The 24677-nt window shown below is 34.4% G+C and overlaps 2 protein-coding genes across 2 annotated transcripts; one reads left to right on the top strand and one right to left on the bottom strand.

Annotated features, from left to right (window-relative positions):
* The first annotated feature begins 787 nt into the window (after nucleotides 1–787).
* On the top strand, nucleotides 788–18465 carry LOC120627165 (protein wings apart-like). Its single transcript, XM_039895041.1, has 14 exons — nucleotides 788–947; nucleotides 1162–3056; nucleotides 3168–3356; nucleotides 3509–3613; nucleotides 3770–3913; nucleotides 4683–4804; nucleotides 5268–5394; nucleotides 5858–6073; nucleotides 6606–6801; nucleotides 7295–7416; nucleotides 7874–8037; nucleotides 8762–8868; nucleotides 10174–10358; nucleotides 10874–18465. The coding sequence occupies exons 1-14, from the start codon at nucleotides 788–790 to the stop codon at nucleotides 11141–11143; spliced, it is 4002 nt and encodes a 1333-aa protein (XP_039750975.1). The 3' UTR covers nucleotides 11144–18465.
* A 488-nt stretch (nucleotides 18466–18953) lies between these two features.
* On the bottom strand, nucleotides 18954–22389 carry LOC120626941 (IQ and ubiquitin-like domain-containing protein). The gene is made up of 5 exons (XM_039894755.1): nucleotides 21401–22389; nucleotides 20970–21082; nucleotides 20679–20887; nucleotides 20174–20303; nucleotides 18954–20084 (listed from the first exon to the last, which is right to left on the bottom strand). Exons 1-5 carry the CDS (start codon nucleotides 22323–22325, stop codon nucleotides 18954–18956), a joined length of 2508 nt encoding a protein of 835 aa, XP_039750689.1. The 5' UTR covers nucleotides 22326–22389.
* Nucleotides 22390–24677: the final 2288 nt, after the last annotated feature.

Here is a 24677-nt window from a genome sequence, read left to right as displayed (position 1 = left end):
TTGCTACATTCATACCATACTCTGCATCCACCAGCGCCATTGTGGAGGATTTTTGAACTGTTATTTAGCGCAACAACTGGACACTTTTTCAACTTTTCTCCCATATAAGATGACTCTCCTTACCTCTACCCTCCATAGTCTACGTTTAATTCCGATTGTCTCTATGTATACACTTCATTTGCATGGATCTGAGAACCAAAGACTATGTAAACTTGTAGAAATATTTGTATCTAGGGTGGAGAGTCTGTGGTTGTACCGTTTAGTCCCATCACTACCAATAGTTGTCTATGGTTGTAACCGAGCTCCTATTGGCTGTGTTTTGCTTCCTTGTTTTGCTTTGCTTTGCCAATATGGCGCTGCTGGTGTTATGAGATGACAACATCGCACTTTGTGACTGTGTCCTATTTGTCATTATTAATGTTTGAGTCAACATTAATTAACTACCTCAAAAGTTCAAAGAAAAACTGTAATTTTAATGTAAGTTGTTATAAAGTCGGACTTGAGTTATCGGTGGATTGTTATCATACAAATACATTCGAATGCGTCCGTAAAGAAAGTACATAGCTCCTAAAAATGGCGGGTGTGTTATCTTTATGGGTTGTGTTTTCATTGCTATTGGAGAAAGTTTAATGAGTGTATACGAAGTGTTGATACGCTATTAAGTTGAAACTAACTTGTAATACGTATTTTTAAAGAAGCCATGTGTAACTTGCAACTTTGACATTTGAAGAATTGATTGATTTGGTAAGACGGCGCAGGTGTCATCAAATTTGATGAAATTATCATCATGTCGCGCTGGGGTAGAGGCCGAAGCGGCAGCGTGGCTGTGCCGCTGGACAGTGCTCTCTTTAGAGAAAATAGTAATTGCCCCACAGCTGCTCGATCGGCGGGAACGGTGGGCAAATGGGGAATTACGAGCTTCACTTCCATTAGGAGCGCTCCTTACGGTATGTATTCAATACAACATTCTTGTTTGGCCTTGAAGTTTAGTGTATAAACATAACTTTGTTTAAAAGTAATTGTTTTATTTAGTAACTGCTGCATATTGATGAAAGTTAATTAAGTTAACCAAACGCCCTAATTACACTGTTCTATAATTATTGTACCAGATTCATATTAGTTTCTTTCTACAAATTTACCACTTGCCTATGTTTATTTCAGCATATCCAAACAATGTTCATAAGAAAGCTGTTCAGGATCAGAACAGTCCTCTAACGGTACCAGCAGTTGAAACTGAACAACCACCTCCAAAGCCTAAAAAGTTTTTTAAATCTCGAAATGCTGAGTTATATCCACCAGTGCCACAAATTACTTACGCTCCACCGGTATCTGCTGCACCACTTTCACCTGAGCATCCAGGCTCTGCTAAAGAAAAGAAAACAACTAAGAGAAGTAGATACAATAGAGACTCTTCATCACCAGAATTGCCTAGACGTAACTCTGAAAAGAGTAGAAATAAAAGGAATTTTGCCACCAAAGCATCAAAGAAGGAGGATCCAACTGCTGAAAACTCGCAAGCTCCAAACAAGAGGTACTTGGTTCGAAATCGTGATAAGGTAATAAATTATGCAGAGGATGGTAGTAATAGTCCAATTCCTGAATTTATAGTATATGAATCAACACCTCCAAAGGCAGCTTCTCCTAAGGCTAGTCCATTGGTTATGAGCCCTTCAAAAAGCCCAGCTAAAACTGAGGTAATGAGTCCATCTACTAGTAAAGATGCAAATGAGGAGCGTAAACCACCACCTATAGTACTAAGAATTTCTAAAGGTACATCTAGAATAGTTAGTACAGATTCGAATGAAGGATTTACATCACCTAGTTCTGACAGACATTCTTCTATGGATACACATTCTGATATGGGTTCTGATCATAAAAAAAGCCCTTCAGTGGAAACTATATGTTCTCCTAAACATGAGGGACTAAAAATTACTATCAAGTGTGCAGGACTAAGCCAGGAAATTAAAAAAGAGAAAAAAAAGGAAAAGAAAGAACATAAATCACATAAGAGGCATCACAAACATTCAGAAGATGAATTAGTTAAAAAGCCTTCTTCTCCATTACCAGATTCTGATGCTTATGATCTATATAGAACTCTAGCATCTCCTACATGTGAAAAAGAATCCAAAAAAATTAAGCAGCTGGATAACAATGAGGCCCAGTTGGCTAAATTAGATTCAGAAAAGCAGTCTAAGAAGCCTCAGCCGGAACCAAAACCACCTGAAGTGATAAGTGGTAGATCAAGAAGGAATAGGCCAAATGTTAATTATAGTGAAAATGATGATTACTTAGATCGCTTAGGATCCCGAACATCTAGTAAGCTGGTAATAAAAACTGTAACTGTAAGTGATTTAAAGAAAGAAAATAAAAAGAGCAGAAGAAGACATGAAGCAGTAGCTGACATTCCCACTGCAACTGTAACATCCTCTAAAATCCAACAAGAGATAGAAAATGAGTCTGAATCTCAATCAGAAAAGGATGACCTTATTGACATACTGTCTGGGAATAGTAAAACTGAAAAGGCTACATATAAAAAACCACACAAGAAGCAAAAACATAAAGAAAGACACAGTAAACATTCAAGTCCTAGTTCTTCAGGAGCTGACAATGAAACATTAGCAAGTCTAAAAGAACAACTTGCATCAATGAATACAGAACAAAATGAAGAGGATGATGAAAATGTTGAAATGGAGGAAACAGAACAAATTGAAGCACATGTTGAAGAGGCTCCTGAAGAACTGCATATGGATGAAACTGCATTACGTAGTGAAGCAAATGAGGCTCAAATACAAACACAGTCATCAGATTCAGCTTATAACAGTTGCCCACATGAATTCTCAGAGGAAGAATCACAAAAATGTCACCAGGATGATGTATTTAAATCACCTCAAAGACTCGATTCTGAAGAACATATGGAGGATAAACCAAGTGTGAAGTTAGTCATAACAAAGAAAAAAGGTTCCATATTCAAAAGTAAATCATTAGTTAATGATAACCCTTCACCATTGCCAGCTCGGAAAAGAAGACACCTCTACAAACATGAATGGGCCAATGATGTAAGTAGATACTTACCTAATCATAAAACACCAGATTGTTTGTCACCCAAATCTGCCAATTTTTATTGATTGATCACATCATGGTTTCTAATATTTTTTTTTATTATTTAGAAAGGAAATGAAACTCCGAGACCAGAGCAACCTGGAACACCCGAAGTTAACAATGCAGTTGCAGAAGTGCCAGAAGAACTAACAAGAGTCACAAGATATAGAGCAGCCCATCCCATAATGGATGATCCAACTATGGATGAACCTGTTAAACGTTATACAAGTGTTAAATGTGCAAAGGAAGCTAAAGAGGTAAACAATAACTAACTATTATAATAGCAACTTCTTGTTTTGTGATTAATAGTAAAGTACTGCCTGTACAATGCCCAAACAATTAAATGAATAGGATTGGCGCACATAATGGTAATAATTGTATCAAATTATTTAATTTTTTGCAATTTCAGTACTACACTGTTGTTCGGAATGTTAAAAAGGCACATCAAATACAAGAGATTGGAGAATTCCAAGAATTCAATGATGATGTTGAATATCTTCTAGATGCCTTGCAGGTAACAATTAACTATTTTATTTAGAAATATTAGAATTTAAAACATTATTATTGTTAGTATTCCATTAAATAAAATTATATGTTTTGGAACCGACTCTGTATTTAAGTATATCAACTGGTATGCAAATATAAAAACTTAAAATTGTATTTATTTTAGGACAATAATCCAATGTCTACACGATGCCTATCCGCTATAACTCTAGCTAGTAAATGCACAGCACCTGCATTTCGCATGCATCTGCGAGCGCACGGCACTGTGCAGAAGTTCTTCAGCGCCTTACATGATGCCACCAATGATCAGGTAATAAACATTTTCTATGTAGCTGATAGCACCAGATAACATTATACTGTCATCTAGTTCATCTTCCTTAACGTCAACTAATGGACATCCACTGCTGAACATAGGTCTTTTGTAAGCAGTTCTAAATACCATGGGTCAGCGGAAACCTGTGACTTGTTTGGTCATCTGTCCACCTGGTCAGAGGTCTATTCAGTGTATAGTTCCAGACATTGTATTAAATATTGATAAAAAATTTGTATGCTTCTGTATGTCAGTGCTTGCGAAACTCGAGAATAGTCAGTAGCATAACTTCTAATTTTTGAACAAAATTGAATTTCCATGTAAGAGAATATTCATTTGAATATCAGACAGCTTTTCCAAATTGTGGTCAGGGTCAGCAATTCAACATAAATAATTTATATAGCTTTTAATTCCAATAGACTATAATATTATGTGGTTTTAATAGTAGTAACAGAATCTTTAACATTGGGGTTTTCACCATTTTTATTTAGGCATTTATTTATCAATTTACATTTACATTTGGTAAAATTGCCATCAAACATAAACTTGTCATCAGCAAATGTACCCTTCACTGCAACAATGTCACAAACATAAATAATTGTATGGGTTTAATTAACAAGATTCCCATTCATAACCATTTGAAGAAATCTTCCCATAAAACAAGATAACTAAGAATCAACACAAATCTGTGCTATTACAATCTATTTTATCAATCCCCATCTATGCTGATTGGATATATTGTAAATATATGTATGTTGTTTTATTTTAGAGCTTAGGTTTGTGCACAGCAACAGTGATGTTTGTACTATCTCAAGATCGTCTAAATATGGATTTGGATCGAGAATCTCTGGAGCTAATGTTGAATCTACTTGAGTCTGATGTATCACACAAGTGAGTTATCTTTTGTTATTTAAATTTTATTGTGTTCTCAATTTGTTACCACTGTGTACTTCATAAAGAATTGTAACATTCAACAAGATACAGTTTCTACAGTAGTTTTTTATTTGTAACTTGTAACTCACTAGTTTGTTGTTTGGTGTTATTTCAATTGAGGTAAATCAATTAAACAATTTATAATATATTTACTTTCTCTTCTCATGGTTGGGAGCAATGACCTCGCGTGATCGGTCAATAACCCATTTAATAAAGTTTAGATATGCTTGTTCTCCCAGCTGAGATTATTCTGTTCCTTGATTGATTCTGATGATCTGACCCATTATGGGTCACTGGGTCACACTGAAAATCTTTACATTTCTATTGCAATTTTATTTTATCCAACATTTTCATTTTTACAGTATTGTTTTGTTTCAATATTAAATAATTTGAAGTGAGTAATTTATTTATTTTGTTCCAGGGATGCCCTTGATGACTGTGGTTTAACGTCAGCTCAGCTTGCAAAGACGCAGGAAAGAGTCCGGGAGCTATGCGCTGAAATTAAAAGCCAAGGGAAAGCTAACCATCTGGATTTGGAGAATATTACAGTAAGTACTGCATTTTAACTAACAAAACCAAACAATGTAATACTGGTATAGATGATATTGACATCTTTTTTTGAAATTTCTATAATGTATCATAATATAATGAATTAAATAATAAAATGATGTCTAATTATCTTATGTTTTATGAGAAAACTTAAATCCATAACAGATGGGTTATCCATTAATGGCTGTATATCGTAATATTATTTTAAAATACAATTTTAGCATAATATCATTTTATATTGTACTAATATACTATACCTATTAAGAAACATACAGACTTCATGTACAAAGTCTATAAACACCTTCTTATTATTGAATTGTGTGTAGCCCTCAAATCCACATTAGAGCAGTGTGGTGGGTCTATGCTCCAAAACACTCCTCTAGAGAATGTTCATAATGGTGATGATTGTGTAGTCCATAAAAGTAAGTAAGTTACACTAAATAATATATACATTTTTCCTAGGTGGGTCATTTAGCAATGGAAACGTTACTATCTTTGACGTCAAAGCGAGCAGGCGAATGGTTCAAAGAAGAGCTTCGGAACTTGGGCGGCGTAGACCACATTGTTCGCACGATACAGGACTGCGCAGCGAGACTAGAATCACCGGCCAGCGCTTGGAGTAATGCTGAGGTTGATGTACTGAGAAAGGCAGATAGGTGTATGCGCGTCCTAGAGAACGTAAGTTTACTTTTTTTTCTATCACAAATAATTATTGTTTATTGAAAAGCTATTAGCAAATAAGCAAAGTGGTAAATTGTTAAACTAAATTTTTATTTTGTTCACTTCATGATGTGGGGGCTAGTGTAATAACCTTTAACAATATTAAAGTAGAAGTAACTATATTAAAGTTAATCATAAGATCAGATTTTTAAATCGTCTAATAATTTTTAAATGAAGAATAAAATTGTGAGTTATAAAAAAAATCCGTTATAGGTATGTTATAAGCTAGTAATATTAAAGTATGATATTACTAAGCTAAGCTCACTTTAAACATGAATGGTATAAGATATGATATCACAGTGACATCTTAGAAAACACATCTTAAAATGCCTAAATCCTTGGACAAAATCTGTGAATCTTATGTCATTGATATATTTTCTAAAGAGATGGAATATATGAGACCATATGGCTAGGTCAAGGTATTGATGATTTACATCCATTCGAGTATCTTTTGCTATCAAAAATAAACTTTATTCCTTTTCTTTTAAAGGTGACGCAACAAAATGAAGCGAATCAGCACCACCTTGTAACAGGGTCTCTGGGCGCGGCGCGGACGCTTGTGGCTCTGCTGCGGCGATGTGTGGGTGAAGCGAAAACGGAACTGCAATTGCGTACTGCACTATTGGACGCGGCTTTGCCAGCTGTCAAAGTGCTAGTCAATTTATCACACTCGTTCGGTATTGCTTGTGAGTATTCTTTGAATAATCTATAACACTAATTGATTTTATGTGAATCTCTTGATACAATATGTTCTCTAGGTGTTAAGGCACTTGAATCCATGGCCTTAAAAAAAATATAAATGTTGTACTCTGAGAATTGATCTTGGTAATACAGTTACAAAAACTAATGATGATACTGGATTCAAGCTAGTGCTAATTCGTGGATGCCCCTGATATACAATGGACTGAAGGATCTATTTGTGATCCATGGCAACCAGGGTTTAACACTATGTTGATTTGTTTTAAAATAAGTCATAAAGCTAGCTTTATGCCTGGAACTATTTTTTTACTTACTTTTAGTAGACTGGACAGTGGTGTTATTTGCAAAACTTTTTATTTATAATTACACATTACAAACAAATATATACCCCTTACAGATCCTCCAAAATACCCTATTACTCACTTAGCACTTAAATAATAATAAAGAAATATCTTTATAAATCAACTATTTTTGTTTCAGCGTCAGCAGTTGGCGCAGAAGTGGTGGGCGAACAGCCTTCAATAATGGAAATATGTTTGATAATGTTAAATAACCAAGGCACATTCATACCTGATACCAAAAACTTCGACTTCTGTGTTTGTGTATGTATTACTTATTTAGATAAAGATGAACAGTTATGTCTGCCTTTTTAAATTTCTTTTGCTTAGTTAAGTCTGTGCCTTTTCTGGGTGCACATCTCATCCCCTGTATTAATAAATGTGGTTCACTGTTGGAGAACTGACAGTGTTTTGTTATTATCTGACATTTTAAAGGTGTTGTCAGTTGAACTTTTTAGCCGTGTGTTCTTTTAAGTATCTACCGGACCATCTCACATTGTCATTTAGAGTTACTTGGCATTGAGAAATAATAAATAATAAAAATATTATAATTAATCTATGCTCTAACGTTACGCTTGTGTATTAATAAGGGGGCCAGAGATCCAATTACTGGTTCTACATCCATCAAGTTCGACTTTGGATAGCTTTATTCAAAGATTGTTATATAGTTTTTCTATATAAATTTACTGGACTCTTAACATTTTCTAAAATTCTCCGACAGGTATTGATGCTGTTAATAAACTTAGTACAAAACAACGATATAAACACGCAAAGGCTTCTGAGCGTGAGAATACGAGTTGACAACGAACACGACGTCATATCGCGTAGTGTATCAGCCCTGGATCTTATCGTGGATCTGTTCTACAAGCGGGAAGAATTGGCCAGGTAAGTTTATATTACTGGATGACCAATTCAACTTCTTGCTATCTAAAAATCATTTGGTTTTAACTATTCATATAGTTCTAATCTAAAGTGACAATATAACCAATAATGTTTATTTTTATTTTTCGAAGGTATCATTGGGGTATTTGTATTTGTGTAAACCGTTTTCGAGTTTTTGCTTGCCAAACGCTTTGTTATATACGGATAGATATTTTGATGATGTTATTTAGTTTCATGATTTTTCCCGATAAATCGACTTCCGCTTCTTTAATTTCATGTATATTATTAAAGGCAGCCACCACCTTTTTTACTTATACCTTATGTTCTTATGACTGTTTTAACTAAATGACTGTTTTAACTAAATCTCGTCATAGCCTAAATCAAATGCCTAATGTTTTAGAAGAAAACAGTTGCTCCAACTCTTAGGTGATAACTATTCGTCAAAGACGTATGACTAGTAGTATCCTTAGATGAGGCGATAATTATTTATGCATTGCCTTGCTCACTGTTACTCTCCTACTGAAGCATTCATCATCATTCATCATCAAAGCGCTACAGCCCTGGCCGGGCCTTGGCGTCGTCAAGCATTACTGAGGCATTATTGAGGTTAATAATAATGAAAAAAAAAAATAATATAAATAATAATGTCTATATTCTAACCCAGAATATTTGTGTAGGTTAGGTTAGGTTGAAAGTTTTCATTCAATACTCTTAAATTATTTTACAGGAGAGCAGAAGAAAACACAGATGCCTTATTAGACGGCGAGAAAGACGAGGGAGCACAAAATGACAAGAAAAAGCAGCAGGATGATATTGACGAAACAGTAGCAAAGTGTAAGTTAAAGCATTACTGCCCGTTTTCACCAAACCTAGGCATCGCCTAAATCGAACACCTAAAGATTTAGGCAATGTATATAGCAAATAACGTTTTACCAACTCTTAATTGACAACTATTGGTGAACGATTAATGTATGCCCAGGATCTCCTTAGATTAATTAGGTGTTACTTATTTAGGCCTTGTGCGTTGTTAGTGATAAAGGGCGTACATCTTAGATCTATACAGTTAAGGCCACATAAATAGTCGTTGCTATGCGATGGCTTAAGTAAAGCATCTTTTCTAAGCCTTAGATTCCCTTAAATAGACAGTATTTCACCATCTTATTTTGTTGAAGGTCAACCTTACACTAAGCCAATGCTTAACTTAGCCATAGTACAGGGTTTTGTGGACATGTTCTAAGCATAAACTTCCCATATTATTGACAACTTTTAAAAAACTCTTTCACTTGAAGGCAATAGCATGCTTGTTGATTTATTTCACAACTCTGGCGCTTTCGACTAATTTTGTGTCGAAAAAAAAAAAAGTGTTTGTGACTAATTTAAGAAAAAAAAAGACTCCTAAAAACAACAGACGCACACATTCATTGATATGAGAGCACACAATAACATTTATGATTTAATTAAAACTATGGAGTAGTTAAAGACTATGTTGTGTGTGAAGTGCTGGAATAAAGTCAAAGTATGCTCTACAGATCTAATTCACGAGTTACGAGATAAATTATATTTGGATATCCAAAAAATTGCATACATTATTCTATAGATACTATAGAGAGAGCGAGAGAATTATATACCTATATAGGATACTCGCTTTAGGTATTCTCAATCTATGGTCATCACCATCAAAGATTGACGTCCGCTGCTGGACATAGTTCTTTTGTAAGGAGTTCCTAAATAAACGCTCCTGGGCCGCTTGTTTCCAGCGACTCCCAATGACTCGTTGATCGGCCCCCAACGAGATCTGTCCATCTCGTTGGGGGCCGATCAACGTTGCCAACAAACACCTTGCGAACCCCAACGTTCATCGGAGTGCCCTTTGTGAGATTTTCTACCTACGTTTAACTGTTCGATCGTGTAAAAGTTAATTACGATTTATATGGTATCGAAGTAGCGCCATCTAGTTTAAATATTGGGAAACAGTACTATCACTAGATGGCGCTATATGCGATATATCGTGATAATCGTGTTAGCAATCGAAGGAGTAAACTTAGAAAATCTCACACTTTGCAATCGGTTCTCCGAGCTACGTGTCCTTTCCATAGTCACAGTGTTGTTACGGAATCACGGCAATGATTTATTCCGCAGTGCTGGCGCGAGCGGGCACACACATGGAGCACACGATGGTGGGCGCGTACATTGCGCTGCTGGTGGGCAACATGGCTGTTGTGTCGCCTGCCCACGCCGCAGCCGTGCGTTTGCGTGTGCCCACCTACGCGCCCATGCTGCCGACGCTCAAGAAGTACTTCACATTCCTCTCGCTCACAGCCAGTGTAAGTTTTTTATTATTTCACTACAAGTTAGCCATTGACTGCGATCTCAACTTCTGGTAAGTGTTGACGCAGTCTAAGGTGGTAACGGGCTAACCCGTATTTAGCGGTACGTCTTTGTCGTTAGAGTAACTAGCCACGGCCGAAGCCTCTCAGCATTTGGGATATGTGGGGTCAATTCAGGGTACTGGGGGCAATTTGGAATTTATAATTTCCGATTTTTCTCTAGTGATTTAGTCATCTTATATTGGGTACTCGTTATGCAGCATCAGATTTAAAGAGCCAAAAACAAAATTGACAACCCGTCTAGTGGTAATAATAGAGATTAGTGCAACTGATACTAAAACTTATGATGCAATTTGCAATTTTTGATGCGTTCTAGGATTCGTTATCGTAAGATAAGTTTATCGTAAATTAAATTTTAGGGGTGGTGAAAATTTAAACTTATCTGCCGGTCACCACACAGCGCTATAATTATTTTAAGTTCTCTTATCCTCAATCACCACACTTTGTTACAGGCTGAAGCGGCAATCGTAGCGCACGTGAAGTCGACCCAAAGGATAATATCTTTCATGGAAACCAGTGACAAAGAGAACTCAACGCCGGAACAGCCCCCGCCAGCCGCACCCTATACTGCCGCCTACCCCAGCTACTACCAAACATCGCCCTCCGACGTACCTCAGGACATGTCTCTAAGTAACCTCAACTATTCCATGAATTACAGTATGAACAGCACGTCAAGCTCCGATAGAATGTCCTCCTCTATGGAGATTGATGGTTACCACTGAAATTTACACATCTTTTTAGTTGTTTAAAGTTTTTGGTCCAAAAATTTGTGGAGCCTCAGCGAGGTTTTATGTACACATCATACAATGTATGAAAATAAATAATAATTTTTAGTTGTATTTAAAGTATATAACTGACCAAGCTGTTGGGTGTCTGTGGGTTTACTTGGGGTAACTTTGCTCTTTGTCCGTCCGTCTGTCTGGCCATCCCCGAGTCCTATAACTACAGAATTAAGGAATACAATATAACTATGGCTCGAAAATAGAAAATAAAATTATTATTGTAGCAAAGAAACATATAATATAGTATATAATATGCAAACTTTCATCCAAACCAAACAAACAGATTTTTTTTTTATGTTTCTTTATAATAATATGTGCTAAAGTTACTTTTTTTATATACTACGGGCATTCTATCTTGGTGTCAAATCAAAAATGGCTTTATCTTTTAAAAGCTATAATTTCTTGTATAATACCAGTCCTATAATAACAATTTAAATCCATTATCAAATAGAATAATAAAATAACAAAAGATTATTCCTTGTAAAACTTTCTTTGTTGCGAAACACTCGCAACATCACATGACGATAGACGGTTACAAATGGTGACGTTACGCTTGAAAGATAAATTTATTTATTTCTAATGGAAAGTAGGCTTAAAGCTACTAGTTATTTTCTATCCAACTAAATATGTATCACTCATCACATTATGTTGAAATTATTGACTTAATTTCCCCAAAAATGTTCTTTTTTGTACCTGTTTTATTACATTTCTAATTGACGTAAAATATACGCAGGAATATGTCAACAATATTGTTAGACTTGTTTAAGTGCGTAATGATAAGTGTAAGATATAAATGCTCGCAATCGATTCGTTTTTGAAATTTCGAGAGTAAAAAGGACTCTATCTTTAATAATTAAAATCTCAACTTCCTCTACAAAACATTATTATGAAAACCAATAAAATGTGTGATATTAAAACGTATTTAATTATTGTATTAGGTCCATTTTACAATGCCTTTGTAAGGTTTCGATACTCGGAAGTCGACTACGATTGCGAGCTTGAATATCGTATACTATGGGTTCTAAACAAATTAGGTTTTACGAGTAACTTGTTCATGTTGTCAGCTACGCCCAGAGCTACTATCGATTTTCAGTATAACGGCGATACATTAACTATTCGACACACACCAAATTAACTTAGCAAAACGAAAATAGTGGATTCTGGATAATGGATTCAGCATGTTTATAGAAGTATCAATATTATCAGCTCCCCTATGCAGCAATTTTCCGAAAGTCGAATAGTCCGTTTTTTAGGACGACCGGCAACTTGTTCGGAAAATTACTGAATTGTAATATAAAATAGATCCGATATCCCATCCATTTAAAGCGTTAGAAATGTATATAAAATATACTTAGATATTATATAAAAAAACAGAAACCGTATTTCATTCTGATATATGGAAATGCTGTTAAATTTATAACGTACATGTGAAATGCAAAAGAAGCATATCTACACGTGTATATGTTTTTCTTCCTTACTCACTCGTTTGTCAACTCTGAGAGCGGGACAGAAAATCTAAGACACATTACATTTGTTTTACAAACGATGACTGAACTTTTAGTTTAATATATGCTGACAGGAAATAATTATAACCCACCCAGCAATGATCAATGACAATAAGTCATTGATCATTGCGGCCAATGACCATTAACGGGTCATCAGGAGGTCACCAGATTATGATTATTGTGGTCATGAAACATATCTTATGAATATAGGGAATTGAATCTTACTTTTTTATCATCGTTTGTTTGTTATTAGAAGTGATTGTGAGTTCATACGTTATAAATGTACAGCACTTTAATGTCATATCAGACTGGCAGTTTATATTATTGAACGAATATTTTTAATTTTTATAGAAATGTGTGAACTAAATTACATTGCGTTTTATAAACTCAATGTAATTTAGTTCACCCACTTGGATTTTTGTCATACAAATCTTTGTTTGGTCTAGGTTAATATATACACAGCCAATTTCTTTTCGCATCGCAACAGTAACCTAGATGTATGTGTGTGTTGATATATAAATAATATACATTGTTCGATCATTTGTTTCAGAACTGCGTTTTTTAATATTTATCAGTAGTATTTCATATTAAATCTTACTAAATGCCGTCTAGAAATATTGTCTAGGAACGTCGCCTAGACATATTGTGCGGCAGATAGATCAAATGGTCTGCAGATGGAAGACGATAAATAGGCACTGTGTATATTTTAATTAGATGAATGGTAACTTTCTACTGAGAAATACACTAGCGGAGCGGAGACGTCCAATTAGATTATTGAAAAGTGACGTGGTAATTTTACCACCTTATCTTTCAGTCAGTCTATTCCTGCATGTTTGCGCTCCTCTACAAACTGTCCAAACAAACAAACAAACTAACCACAGCTGTGTTAAAATGTTTAGCCAAATTCACTCATAAAACATAAATTATTGTAGCATATTATGTAATTAAACTAATATACATTGTCTGGTGTGTAATAAAACTAGCGAGTCTGATTTACTTTGCATATTGATCAACATGTAAATAACAATTCCTTGAGGATTGAGTCAACTTAGTAATAGAGGTATGCCATTTGTAAAATAAACCCATAAAATATTCCCCTAGGAGAATGCGTCTGCGCTCGGTTAGTACCGCCTTTCTGTAACAATACTTCCTTCTTTAAAAGTAAATCAATTGTAAATATAGTTCGGAAACGTTAAGGTAGTTAGGTGCATTAATCTTGGATATGGGTTATCAAATCTTAATTAAATTGAGATATTCCGAGTTTAAGCCACTAACCTGGCAATATGAAAGTGCAAAAATAGTATATTAAGTGTATTATAGATATGTATTCTTTTATGTGAATATTGTGTCTGCACTTTTTGTATTATAGACTTTTAAAGAGGGCTTATAATTTATCGGGAAACGTTCTGATGAGGCACAATTCGTTTATTGTAAATAAATTAGATAGTGTTAATATATTGGTCTCTGTTGACTAAAATATGATGGCGTGGTTATTTGTATGCGATTTTGAGATTTTAAAGACCGTTGCTTGTTCAAAGGGACTCGATCAAACTATTCGTGCAAAATGTACAAACACTAACAATGTTAGTTCGCAAATGAGAGATGTTTTATGCTTATATTACATTAATAAATAGGACAATTATCATGTTGGACTTTTAATCGATGGCTAATAGCTTAAGCGTTTGTAAGTTCTTGTTCCCTTAAGAGTCGGCGTAGATCGAATAAACAACTGCACGAGCATGTTTAAGTTTTATCTTACGCATATTTAAACGTCGTAATCTATTAAAAATAGATTAGGAAATACCGAACTAGCGATTAAAACGAAACGAAAGAGTAAGGTCGAAACGAAACTAGCTTGCAAAGTATTTTAACTGTATACTAATTGGAAGTTTATGACAACTTTTTTTTAAATAATCCGTTATAAAATGCTCGACCATGCTTGTGCACTACGTCATTCGATCTTTGCTAACCCTTTTTCGTATACCTTCAAACGTCGTTCGTTTACTTTTTGTTTTTCTTCAAAGCGGAAGTTCACGTATAACTAGAAGACGCGGGTGCGGTAGCGGGCGCATACATACATAAAAATTACTCGCTAGAGGTTTTCTATATAATATCTCGCAAAGTTTCAACGAAATGAAACCGTATTTATTATAAAACCAACTATCATAATATTTTATCGCTTTAACTAATTGAAAGGTAATAAATTTTTATAAGTAATGGTTCGTTTGAAGTCGTAATTCGTTTGCTTTGTGCGTTACTAGATGCGTTCTTCTAACAAACGCAAACGCAATTGGAACCGCATCGTTGCATAGATTACCGCGTCGGCGCCATAGTTAGTGAACTTCCAGATATTGTTTGTTCACTAAGTTCGCTTTAGTGTCTTATTACAAACGTAACTTTTAACTGTGCCTTGATTTAGAGTTTCTAGTTATGAAAACGGTTACTATATTTTTTCATTAGTAAAAACAACAGAAAAGTTCATCGCTACACAGCACGGCTAGCATGGGCAGGAGACTATTATATCCCCCGGGAAAGGATACAAATTTACCTTCTCCCACAGCTTTATCAACTCTCAGAGCACTGGCGCACAAGTGGAAATAATATTCAAATAATATATAAATATGTAATAATAAACGGGGGTAAACTTCTATCCCTTGTTCCTGTGCTTTAGCAGGTCGATACGTTGATTATGTCAGGGGATATATTGTCTCCTGTCTGTGCTATTCCTGCTCGTGTTCAGTTTCCGGAACGTTTTAAGTCACATGACTAACGAAACTGTCTTATATGTGCCTTGAAACTGAGATTTTTAGTTATGAAAACTTTTAATTAAATGGTTAGAAATTAAACAGTAACGCAACCCTTGCGATAATTTTTCAGGATGTGTTTGTTCACAGGCTTCAGTGACTTTATTAACGAAGTGAATATCTGTGCCTTGAATTTGTGGTGTCTTGATACTGAAACAGCTTTAAAATTGTCACAATTCTGAAGTCACAAACCGTGTTGCCAACTTCTATGACCTTGGTGACCCATGCATTTAATATTATAGACGCAAATACTAGTATTTGTTTTAAAAATAAAATTTGTTTAAGGAGAGTACAGAAAGTTCACAAGTTTTGAATGTAAACAATTTAAACATCTCACGCAAAAAAATTAAATTTGAGAAAATTAAAAAAAAAAGTATAGATAAATTAGGGCAGTCCTACAATGTCCTATTTAAACTAATTAAAAGTCATATATGAAAATATGATCGCCTTTATTAATGGCCTTATAAATGTTTCATAATATTAAATGTTGAGTTTCATTTTCGTTTCAAAAATATATCATGTTTAATATGACTATAACGAATTTGATAAAATAGTAAAAAATATGAACGTAATAAAACTTCGATAACACTTAACTTAGCTTATTATATCTAAATAAGTTCATACTACCTTTAGAGGTTCCGGTTCTGTCTTAATCAAAAAAATTTACCAAGGAATTGTGAACAAACACATCAAAAATAAAAGTACCTAGACAGACCGAGATATATTCTTTAGACACATTATTATGTTGGTGACATAAAATAAATAATGACTATTATTAAAATTTAAAGAATGTAGTGTAAAATTTATTGTTTTATATATATATCGCTAGTTTTGAATTTTAAGTAGGAAATAGAGTCTTGAAATCGAAAAAAATGCTCCATTCAAACAATGTTACGATTTTCTGTTTCAAGTTGTGCTACTATAATTTCCACATGAAACTTTTTATGATCGTAGGACCTACGTTAGTCTTTATTGTCTGCAATTTTGACCGAATTTAAGAGGTAAAAGATTCGATTTTATCATCCTTAATTCCTGGCGCTTTTAACAAATAAAAATGTATTGAAGTAACAGTGGATTTAAATGGCAACCAAAACGTTATAGATAAAAAGATGGATTTTTTTTTGAATATCGTACATTTTGTATCTAAACTCGTACTAGGAACTGTACTATAACTATGATGATAAATTGTCGTTTGACCCGCAATCTATGTATGCTCTTTACAACTTGTAATGATCAACATTTTTTGGACATATTTTTATAAACCATACATTCTCTGTATCAAGTACTAAAAATCAACATTATATAAAGCTTTCGTCAATTTTATCCGCCATTATCTTCATAAAACTAACGCACTACTAATGATCATAACATCGATTCTTGTTAATTTCTAAATTAAGGGTTACCTACACACACACAAACAAAAATTCAGCACTAATATTATAAATAAGAGCCTATGCTCTTGGTCCATATCGATAATACAGCTATACAGGCCCAAACGGACTAATATCGAGGAATTTGTACTTGATTTGTGTTATAATTATAATAAACTATAATGGGTATGTACTGCGACAATTAGTGATTTTTACCTACTTGTCGAACTTTGAACTAAGTTACTCTGATCACAGAGACGACCACAAAACTGACGATAATAAATTAACGAAATTTGTATTAATAAAGTCCAATTATTAAGCGTAACATGCTTAATAATTTAACTACCGTTGTAGATTATTATTATTATTAATATGTATTTAAACTGTGAACACCTACGTTTGAAATGATTTTTATTAAATCGCAGAAGTTCCTGTGATAGCGATCAAAGAAATCTGAGAAAAAAGTATTATTCAACACATTAATGTTACATTTTGAATAGTATTTATATTAACGTTGAAGATACAATTAATACATTTTCACTTAACAAACATTCATCCCCTATTCTACATCTTTATAATTTGTTTAAAAAACGCATATATAGGTAATCAGTTTGTCTCTCTAAATACAAAACGTACAACTTTCGTTTTAATCCTAACATAACTTAGCCTCTAAGGGTGGGTTATGCAAATATCCCTTAGCGAATTTCTAAGCCCTAGATCAACTAAACAGTTTTTGGGCTTTCAGAGTTCAGGTTTTTGGAGTGTGGAATAAGTAATTCTCTAAACTTATTGTAAAATTATAATATGACAAAAACTTAAAACATTTAAAATTTTATTATTTTTGAATTTTAAATATTTGTGTTCGGTCGCTTACATTATTGAATCGACTGTAATGGCTGGATAGGTCTAGATATATCAAATATGTTTATTTTAGCTTCTATATAATATGTTCCAAAAAGTCATACAGTTTATTTTAATTATTGTCGACTTTTTTTGGTACTAAATTTTTCTAACCATTACTGTTTGCAAAACCGTTTTTGCAAAAAAAGCAAGAGTATTTCCTTCCCTAAAAAATAAATTACTATTTGATATTTATTAACAGGAGCTTTAACGGTTTAACATAATTATTTAGTAGTTAGAAGTGTCGAGTTATCATTTCTTCAGCAGTAAATGAAACTATTTTTTGTGACAGCTTTACTTATTTTTAAGATTTTTTTAACCGTAGTTTGTACCTTAGCAGTTAGCATCGATTCTTGTACCAATTTATTTTGTGTATAAATTTAGATTTTAGTGAAGATTATGTTAATAGACTGGGTTGTTTTGTGTTTTTTGTACAGTTATAATGAATATTATTATCTAAATTATATTTACGTAATTTATTGTAGGTGTACGATCTAAGGTTAGCTTCATGCATTTCGTTATCAAATTTCACTTTATATCACACTTGTGTTTTTAATACCTTTATTATATGTTGTTTTAGATAAGCAGGAGAGTTTGATATCTGAGAAATTATTTGTAAATGTAATGTGTAATTATGTTATAAAGTATTACAAGCAATTATATTAAAAGAAGGACGATTTTAATATTGTATCTCTTAACTGTCCTTTACCCCAAGACTACATTAATAACAAAAATATTTTATCTATTATAACATTTATATTTTGTGAAAAATATTAAATTGCATTATAATATTGTGGCAATAAACTATAATGTATCTTTCATACACGACATTCTAAAATGATAGAGAATAAATATTTAAAAAGCGTAAGCTAAAAATTGTTTTTCTCAAAGCTAAATTATTTCGGAAAACTACTTTGATTTAAATTAAATGAACCTTATACTATTTTTGAATTCTTGCATCATGATCATTTTAGTTTTGCTATGGCAACATTTTATTATCTACTTTAACATTAGTATAAAATATTGTTAAAAATCTACAAAATATATTATTGCCACAAAGAAATAGCGGATCATTTTCTATATCAATCATTCTAGAATAACTTACTACTGAGTAAATATAATAAACTCATGATCTGATTATAAAATTGATAAATAATTAGACTATATTTGTTCATATTCGATTGACAGCATCTACACGAGCAATAGCTGGTGCGCGGACAGCCGGCCACGCGCCGCTTTCTGTAAGGCGTTTGTTAACAGTCAGAAGCTGTTCGAAGTTAGCTTTGGCAAGTTTGTGTTTGTTTTGTACTTTCTGGACAAGTTCCTCGTCGTAAACACTTTCTGGGTTTTCTAACTTCAAGTGCGCCTTCATTTCTTGAACAGTGACTAAGAAACAATTCCACGGGGACCAGTCTTCATTTACGTGCCATCTACACAACCTAAGCTCCGTCATATCGCTACATTCGCTTATAGCTGAATGAGAGTGCCAAAGCTTTTCTGCGATAAAGAATATATCTTTCTCTTGCAGAACAAAGGCCAATGATCCCCAGCATTTTCTCCTTCTTTCATCACGTTGGACAGCTCTAAGGATAAACTTATATGGTGTCATATCAATCCATAATTTTTCTGATACATCTTTCCAAGAGCAAGATGTGCATACCAAAAAACCGCTCATTTTAGCGTTTAACGGAAACTCCGTGTTAAGTTTCACTTGATGGCACATCTCACAGAAATAAAGCCGACAGTCCTCCATTTTTCGATAATCCCTAATATTCTTGCACTTTGTTACATCAGAGTTTAATTCGGATGTTTTAATCAATTGAAATACGCTAGCAGCTATCCGTAGTCTTAGAATTTCAAGTTGATAATCATTACATCTTCTGACAAGAAGATCACATTCTCTATCTAAAAGAGTTATAATTTCTTCAGCTAAAGGGTGACGAAATTCTTGTACTGCAAACTTCATGTTTACTAAAAGCTCTATTCTTTCTTTGACCTCTACATCGTCTCTAATGAATGAGTTGTACAACTCTTTCAGTTTTCTTGCCTTTTGAATCTCGACGGTATCCATTGTTATTAATTTGCCATCACGGCCATACCATGCTACAGGTTTGGATATTTCTTCTAAAAATTTCTTCTCTTTGGTTTTTCTACTGTCTTCTCTTACTTTTACTCTATAAGCTTCAATACAACGTAGAAGTTCTACTTCTTTATCTAACAGAAGTGTGAATTCTGCGATCTTAGGCCCTTTAGAGTGCAGTTGTGATATTCTTGCTATTTCTGCATGCTTCCAGCGATCTACCTGCAAACAATTTGCAACATATCATGTATCAAATGGTGAAGGCAGTTACCAGTACATCAAAACATCATCATGTGAGAGTACATTATTACCATGGCGTACAGTTGATCAAAATCCTCGCGAGTCCTAGGAAATGTTTTAGTTACGAGATCCTTTCGCAATCTTCTCTCCATGGCTTCGCGTTCCACTCTCTTCTCTTCCTCCATTCTTGCAATTCTTTCCCTGAAAGTAAATTATTGAAAATCGTCAAAGAATAATCAAAATTAAATATTAAAAAGTCTGGAGTAATATCATTTGTCCTAAATAATTAACTCATTTTTGATTTACACAGTTTTTTTAGCATTACACAATTATCACCTTGAAGGTTTGTATGGCATGCAATCAACTACAACCATGACTGATCGAAATCAATCACGTTATTCAGATTGAAGTTAGTTTGCACTGAAGTTAGCGCCTTCATATATTAACGGTTCGTATCAGAAGTATATAAAAACACGTAAGAGGTACCTTATTAATATAATTGACATAAGAATAATTTTGCAGTTACTTCCTTTAGACTAGACAAAGACAAGATCTACTTAACTAGTAGGTACTTACATGCATTCTTGTAGCCATCTTTTAACTTTTTGTCTAAACTGATGGCGTCTTAAAGCTCTCTGTATAATACACGCGTAATGATTATGGTTAAGTCTTGCGATCATTTCTTCGTATGTCTCGTAAGGTTGTGGTACAATAATTTTGTCGGATACATTGGGAATATAGGCGTGGACACAATTCATTTGCGTAGCTCTGCTGTAATTTGTGTCCTAAAATACAGATATTTATTAGACTGAAGTTTCAGCAAATCTATACTAATGATAATTTTCGAAAAAAAAATCACAAACTTACATAAATTTTCTCACGCATTTCAGCTGTTTGAGTATCTCGACAGGTTTTATTTTCTGGTAAAACCTTTTCAGGTTTTTGTGGAGTCTGTGTGTAAGCATGATGGTAGATTGTACCTGAAAATAAAAAGAACTAAATTAAGAATATTAACGCACTAATTCCAGTCATATTCCAATTATATCTTCGCCGCAACGAGAAAAACTGTTCGTGGCGTTCCGGTACGATGCCGCTTAGAAACCGATTAGGGGTAGGTATAGATGCAATATAACTGTCATATCCCGAGCAGGTTAGCCCGCTACGATCTCAGACCGTATCATCACTTATTCCCAGGTGAGATTGAGCTAAGGGCTTAACTTGTAGGGAAAAAAAAATCTCACGCCTTTGGAAAATATTAACTATATTATACATAAATATACGTCTTCAGTTTCACTAACCTGTTTGAACGTTTCTATAACCTCCAAGAAAAGGCTTCTTTATTGGTTTTGAAAATATTTCAACATTAATATACTTTACAGTACTGCCAATAGGAACCATCACAGTCAAAACATCATTAAAAGGCATTTCCTTGTATAATCTCTCTAAATTAAGTTTGTCATTATTTTTAGTTAGAAGTTCTACCTCAACAATCCCATACTTATCGTAATCCAGATCTAGCAACGCCATACGATCGTTTAGAGGGCGATCTTCTCGTAAGAGTACTAGGATGTCTGGGTCAACTTGAAAAACACCAGCCAAATTCTTTTTAACTTCATGCACGTTCATAATGGAATGATATGAACGAGTAAAGACCCCATTTTGATTTCTTACTCTAAATTTGATCGCAATAAATGGCATCGATTTCTTTTTTGGCATCATAGTATGTATAAGCTCATGAACGTAAGATTCTTTAGGAATAGATGAAAGAGAAAACTCTTCAGAATTCTTTGTAAACACGTCGATAAAAAGATTTCCAAGGGCATCAGTTTTCAGCTCCGAAAGAAGACTTGATTCTTTCAATACGTTTCTATTTTTTGTAAATACAATATTATTATTGGAAATTGAGAGCAATTTGGCTAGTTTGCGTTTAACTTGCTTAATTGGGGTATTAGATGGGAAGACTTTGTTGAACACATGGTTAGGCGATAATGGCGATTTGAAATTAACGAGTATATGGCTGACTGGGCATTTGTATTGTTCGAGATCCCTAGCGCACGGGGCTGTTTGCAGACGAGAGTTGACATCTTTTTCAGCTGTCGAGCAGATACGGTTGTAAGGCGGAGCCGTCAGCAATTTCTCACGACCTAGTTCACATTGGCACGCAACCGCTCCTTTTATGCACTCGGGGTTTGGAGCGATACCTATTGTTTTCTCCGTATCCATTTTATTTATGTCGATATTTACTAACTTAAAGCAATAAGGGCACTAGATAAACTGATTTTAAATATAATGCGGTGTAAACTACAAAAAATTGGTGATAATTATGTCAGAATTGGCAAGTTTGTTTTGCTATGAGACGGTTGCTAGGAAAACATGCCTCGGAAACTACAGTAGGTACTCCGAAACAACTCCCTTCATTGTTTATAGCTTAGGTTCCTAGCAACTCTGAACAACTTCGATACGAAGTGCAATAAACTTAAATAAATTTAGCAACAGACAAGAGAGTGATTCGCATAGATAGCACACATTTTTAGGTGTTTGTATGCTCACTGAAAGGAAAACGCGTGCACGGGCGGAAACACACACATATACGAATTTATCTAATACATATTATTATGATGCCGACCTGATGACAACTCAACTAACAAGAAGCCTTTTAGATCACATGGGGCTCTTAGAATGAAAAGGGTTTAGGCCTAGGTCCACGGTGGCCAATTGTGGATTGGTAGATTTCACACGCCTAGAACATATCGAAGACCTCTCAGGCATGCAGCTTTTCTCACAATGTTTTCCTTCACCGCTAAACCGTTATGTTGAATTGCTGTAACAAAACGACAAATTAAAAGTTAGAGGAGCGTGCTATTGATCTATCAACGGCCGAAATCTATATGCTATAGACTGCTATCATGCCGGGTGAGACCTGAGACTGAGGTGAGATCCTTAGGGAGTGTTTACCTAGAAAATGGCTATTCACTTTTGATTTGATAAGTAGAACCTCAACCTTAAGTAGGTAAACCTATAAATATGTAGGATATAATATACGGTAATTTTTATTATTTACTCTTTATTGTTTTATATATTTTGTAAGGTTTACACGCTAACCCCAAAGAAACAGCCCTACCTACCAACTATAGCTTAGCAATTGTGCATTGTAAAGTCATCGTCCCCTGAATCCGCTCTGTCCGAGCGAAACACACAGAGTACACGAAACACACAGAGTGCACAGAGAGTGTATTGCCGAAGATCTGTGCGGTGTGGAATATAAAGACTGAAGAAATTATAAATTACACCGTAGGTACATATTCCGTTCTAGAAAATTAGTTTTAATATTCATTGTACTATATTTACCGATATTATACTTAGGTACCTGAATACTAGAAGTAGATAATATTATAAAAGAAGAAAACTTGGCATTTCGATTCTTGTTACATAAGTACTTCCAGGTTACCTATCTGATACTATAAAGGAAAACACGAACCGCTCGGGGCGACGGATATAAAATAATATAGGGAGCGAAGAACCATTTTCTTAAAGAAAGAATTAAAAGTTTAAAAAGCTGTTACTTAGAGTCTTTGAGTCTCGGCTAGTTCAGTGATTCTAGAAACCTGTTTAAGCGTTTAATAGAACGGCAAGAAGGTATCTACCTACTACGTATCTTGATAATAAGCCTTCCTATCATATCATGAACTCCTCACGCCTTTGAGAACACTATGGCGAACTCTCAGGCCATGCAGGTTTTCTCACGATGTTTTCCTTCACCGTTGCAGCAAGTGATATTTTAATTGCTTAAAAACGAAGTTTGTTTGTGGATAGTTAATTAACTAAGCTACCAATAGCTAACCCATTAAATAACCTTGAATATAAATCACGAGTGCCTAGGTACAACTTGGATGCAAGAGAGGTAATAGCGATTAGATCTGTGCAACACGATTAGGTATGCCCCGACGCAAAAACGTGATATGTTCTATAATAAGTCTTGTGAAGGGAGCTACTATAGTAGTCATAGTCAGTGCCTGATTAAGCAAGCGCGGGGCCCGTAGCAAATTCTTTAAAAGAGCCCTTGATCAGAAATGGGTTCTTAAGTATAAAGTGGTAAAAAAACAATTCAATACTCTACTAGTACAAACGTATCTTAAATACAATACGTATTTCATATTTGCCATCTATAGGTTACCATTTTGTGGGTTATTAATAGTTTAGTAAATTACTATAGGCGATGTCTGTGTGAATCTGACTGAATGACTGACTATCAGACAGTCAGTCAGTCATTTAGTCGGGCAGAGATGAGCGATATTAAATATGCGGGGCCCCCTTACGCGCGGGGTCCGTAGCAATTGCTACTCTTGCTACGTGGTTTATCCGGCACTGGTCATAGTGACCTTATAGGCTACGAAAATTCTAAACATGTTATCATAGTATATTTTGGATATATCGGTAGGTAAGTAGCTTTCATCACTAGAAACCTATATGGCTAGGTAGGGAGTTGATAGTTAATAAAAATTGAGAAAACAATAAAATTACAGCGCAATAAAAGAGCGAATGTGCGGAGCATAGCTGGCGTCATATTAAATTCCT

The sequence above is a fragment of the Pararge aegeria genome, chromosome 10, assembly GCF_905163445.1.
Source record: "Pararge aegeria chromosome 10, ilParAegt1.1, whole genome shotgun sequence".
Classification (NCBI taxonomy): Eukaryota; Metazoa; Arthropoda; class Insecta; order Lepidoptera; family Nymphalidae; genus Pararge; species Pararge aegeria.
Note: the sequence above shows the minus strand (reverse complement) of the source record. Positions and strands in the feature narration are given on the sequence as shown.

Excerpts from the sequence above, each read along its gene's own strand:
- LOC120627165 (XM_039895041.1), top strand. The coding sequence starts at position 788 with ATGTCGCGCTGGGGTAGAGGCCGAAGCGGCAGCGTGGCTGTGCCGCTG. Across the intron at positions 4,805-5,267 it reads GAGTCTGATGTATCACACAA|GGATGCCCTTGATGACTGTG; the intron begins GTGAGTTATCTT and ends ATTTTGTTCCAG. Across the intron at positions 8,038-8,761 it reads AAGCGGGAAGAATTGGCCAG|GAGAGCAGAAGAAAACACAG; the intron begins GTAAGTTTATAT and ends ATTATTTTACAG.
- LOC120626941 (XM_039894755.1), bottom strand. The coding sequence starts at position 22,325 with ATGGATACGGAGAAAACAATAGGTATCGCTCCAAACCCCGAGTGCATA. Across the intron at positions 21,083-21,400 it reads TTATAGAAACGTTCAAACAG|GTACAATCTACCATCATGCT; the intron begins GTTAGTGAAACT and ends TTTTATTTTCAG. Across the intron at positions 20,304-20,678 it reads AGATGGCTACAAGAATGCAT|GGAAAGAATTGCAAGAATGG; the intron begins GTAAGTACCTAC and ends ATTTACTTTCAG.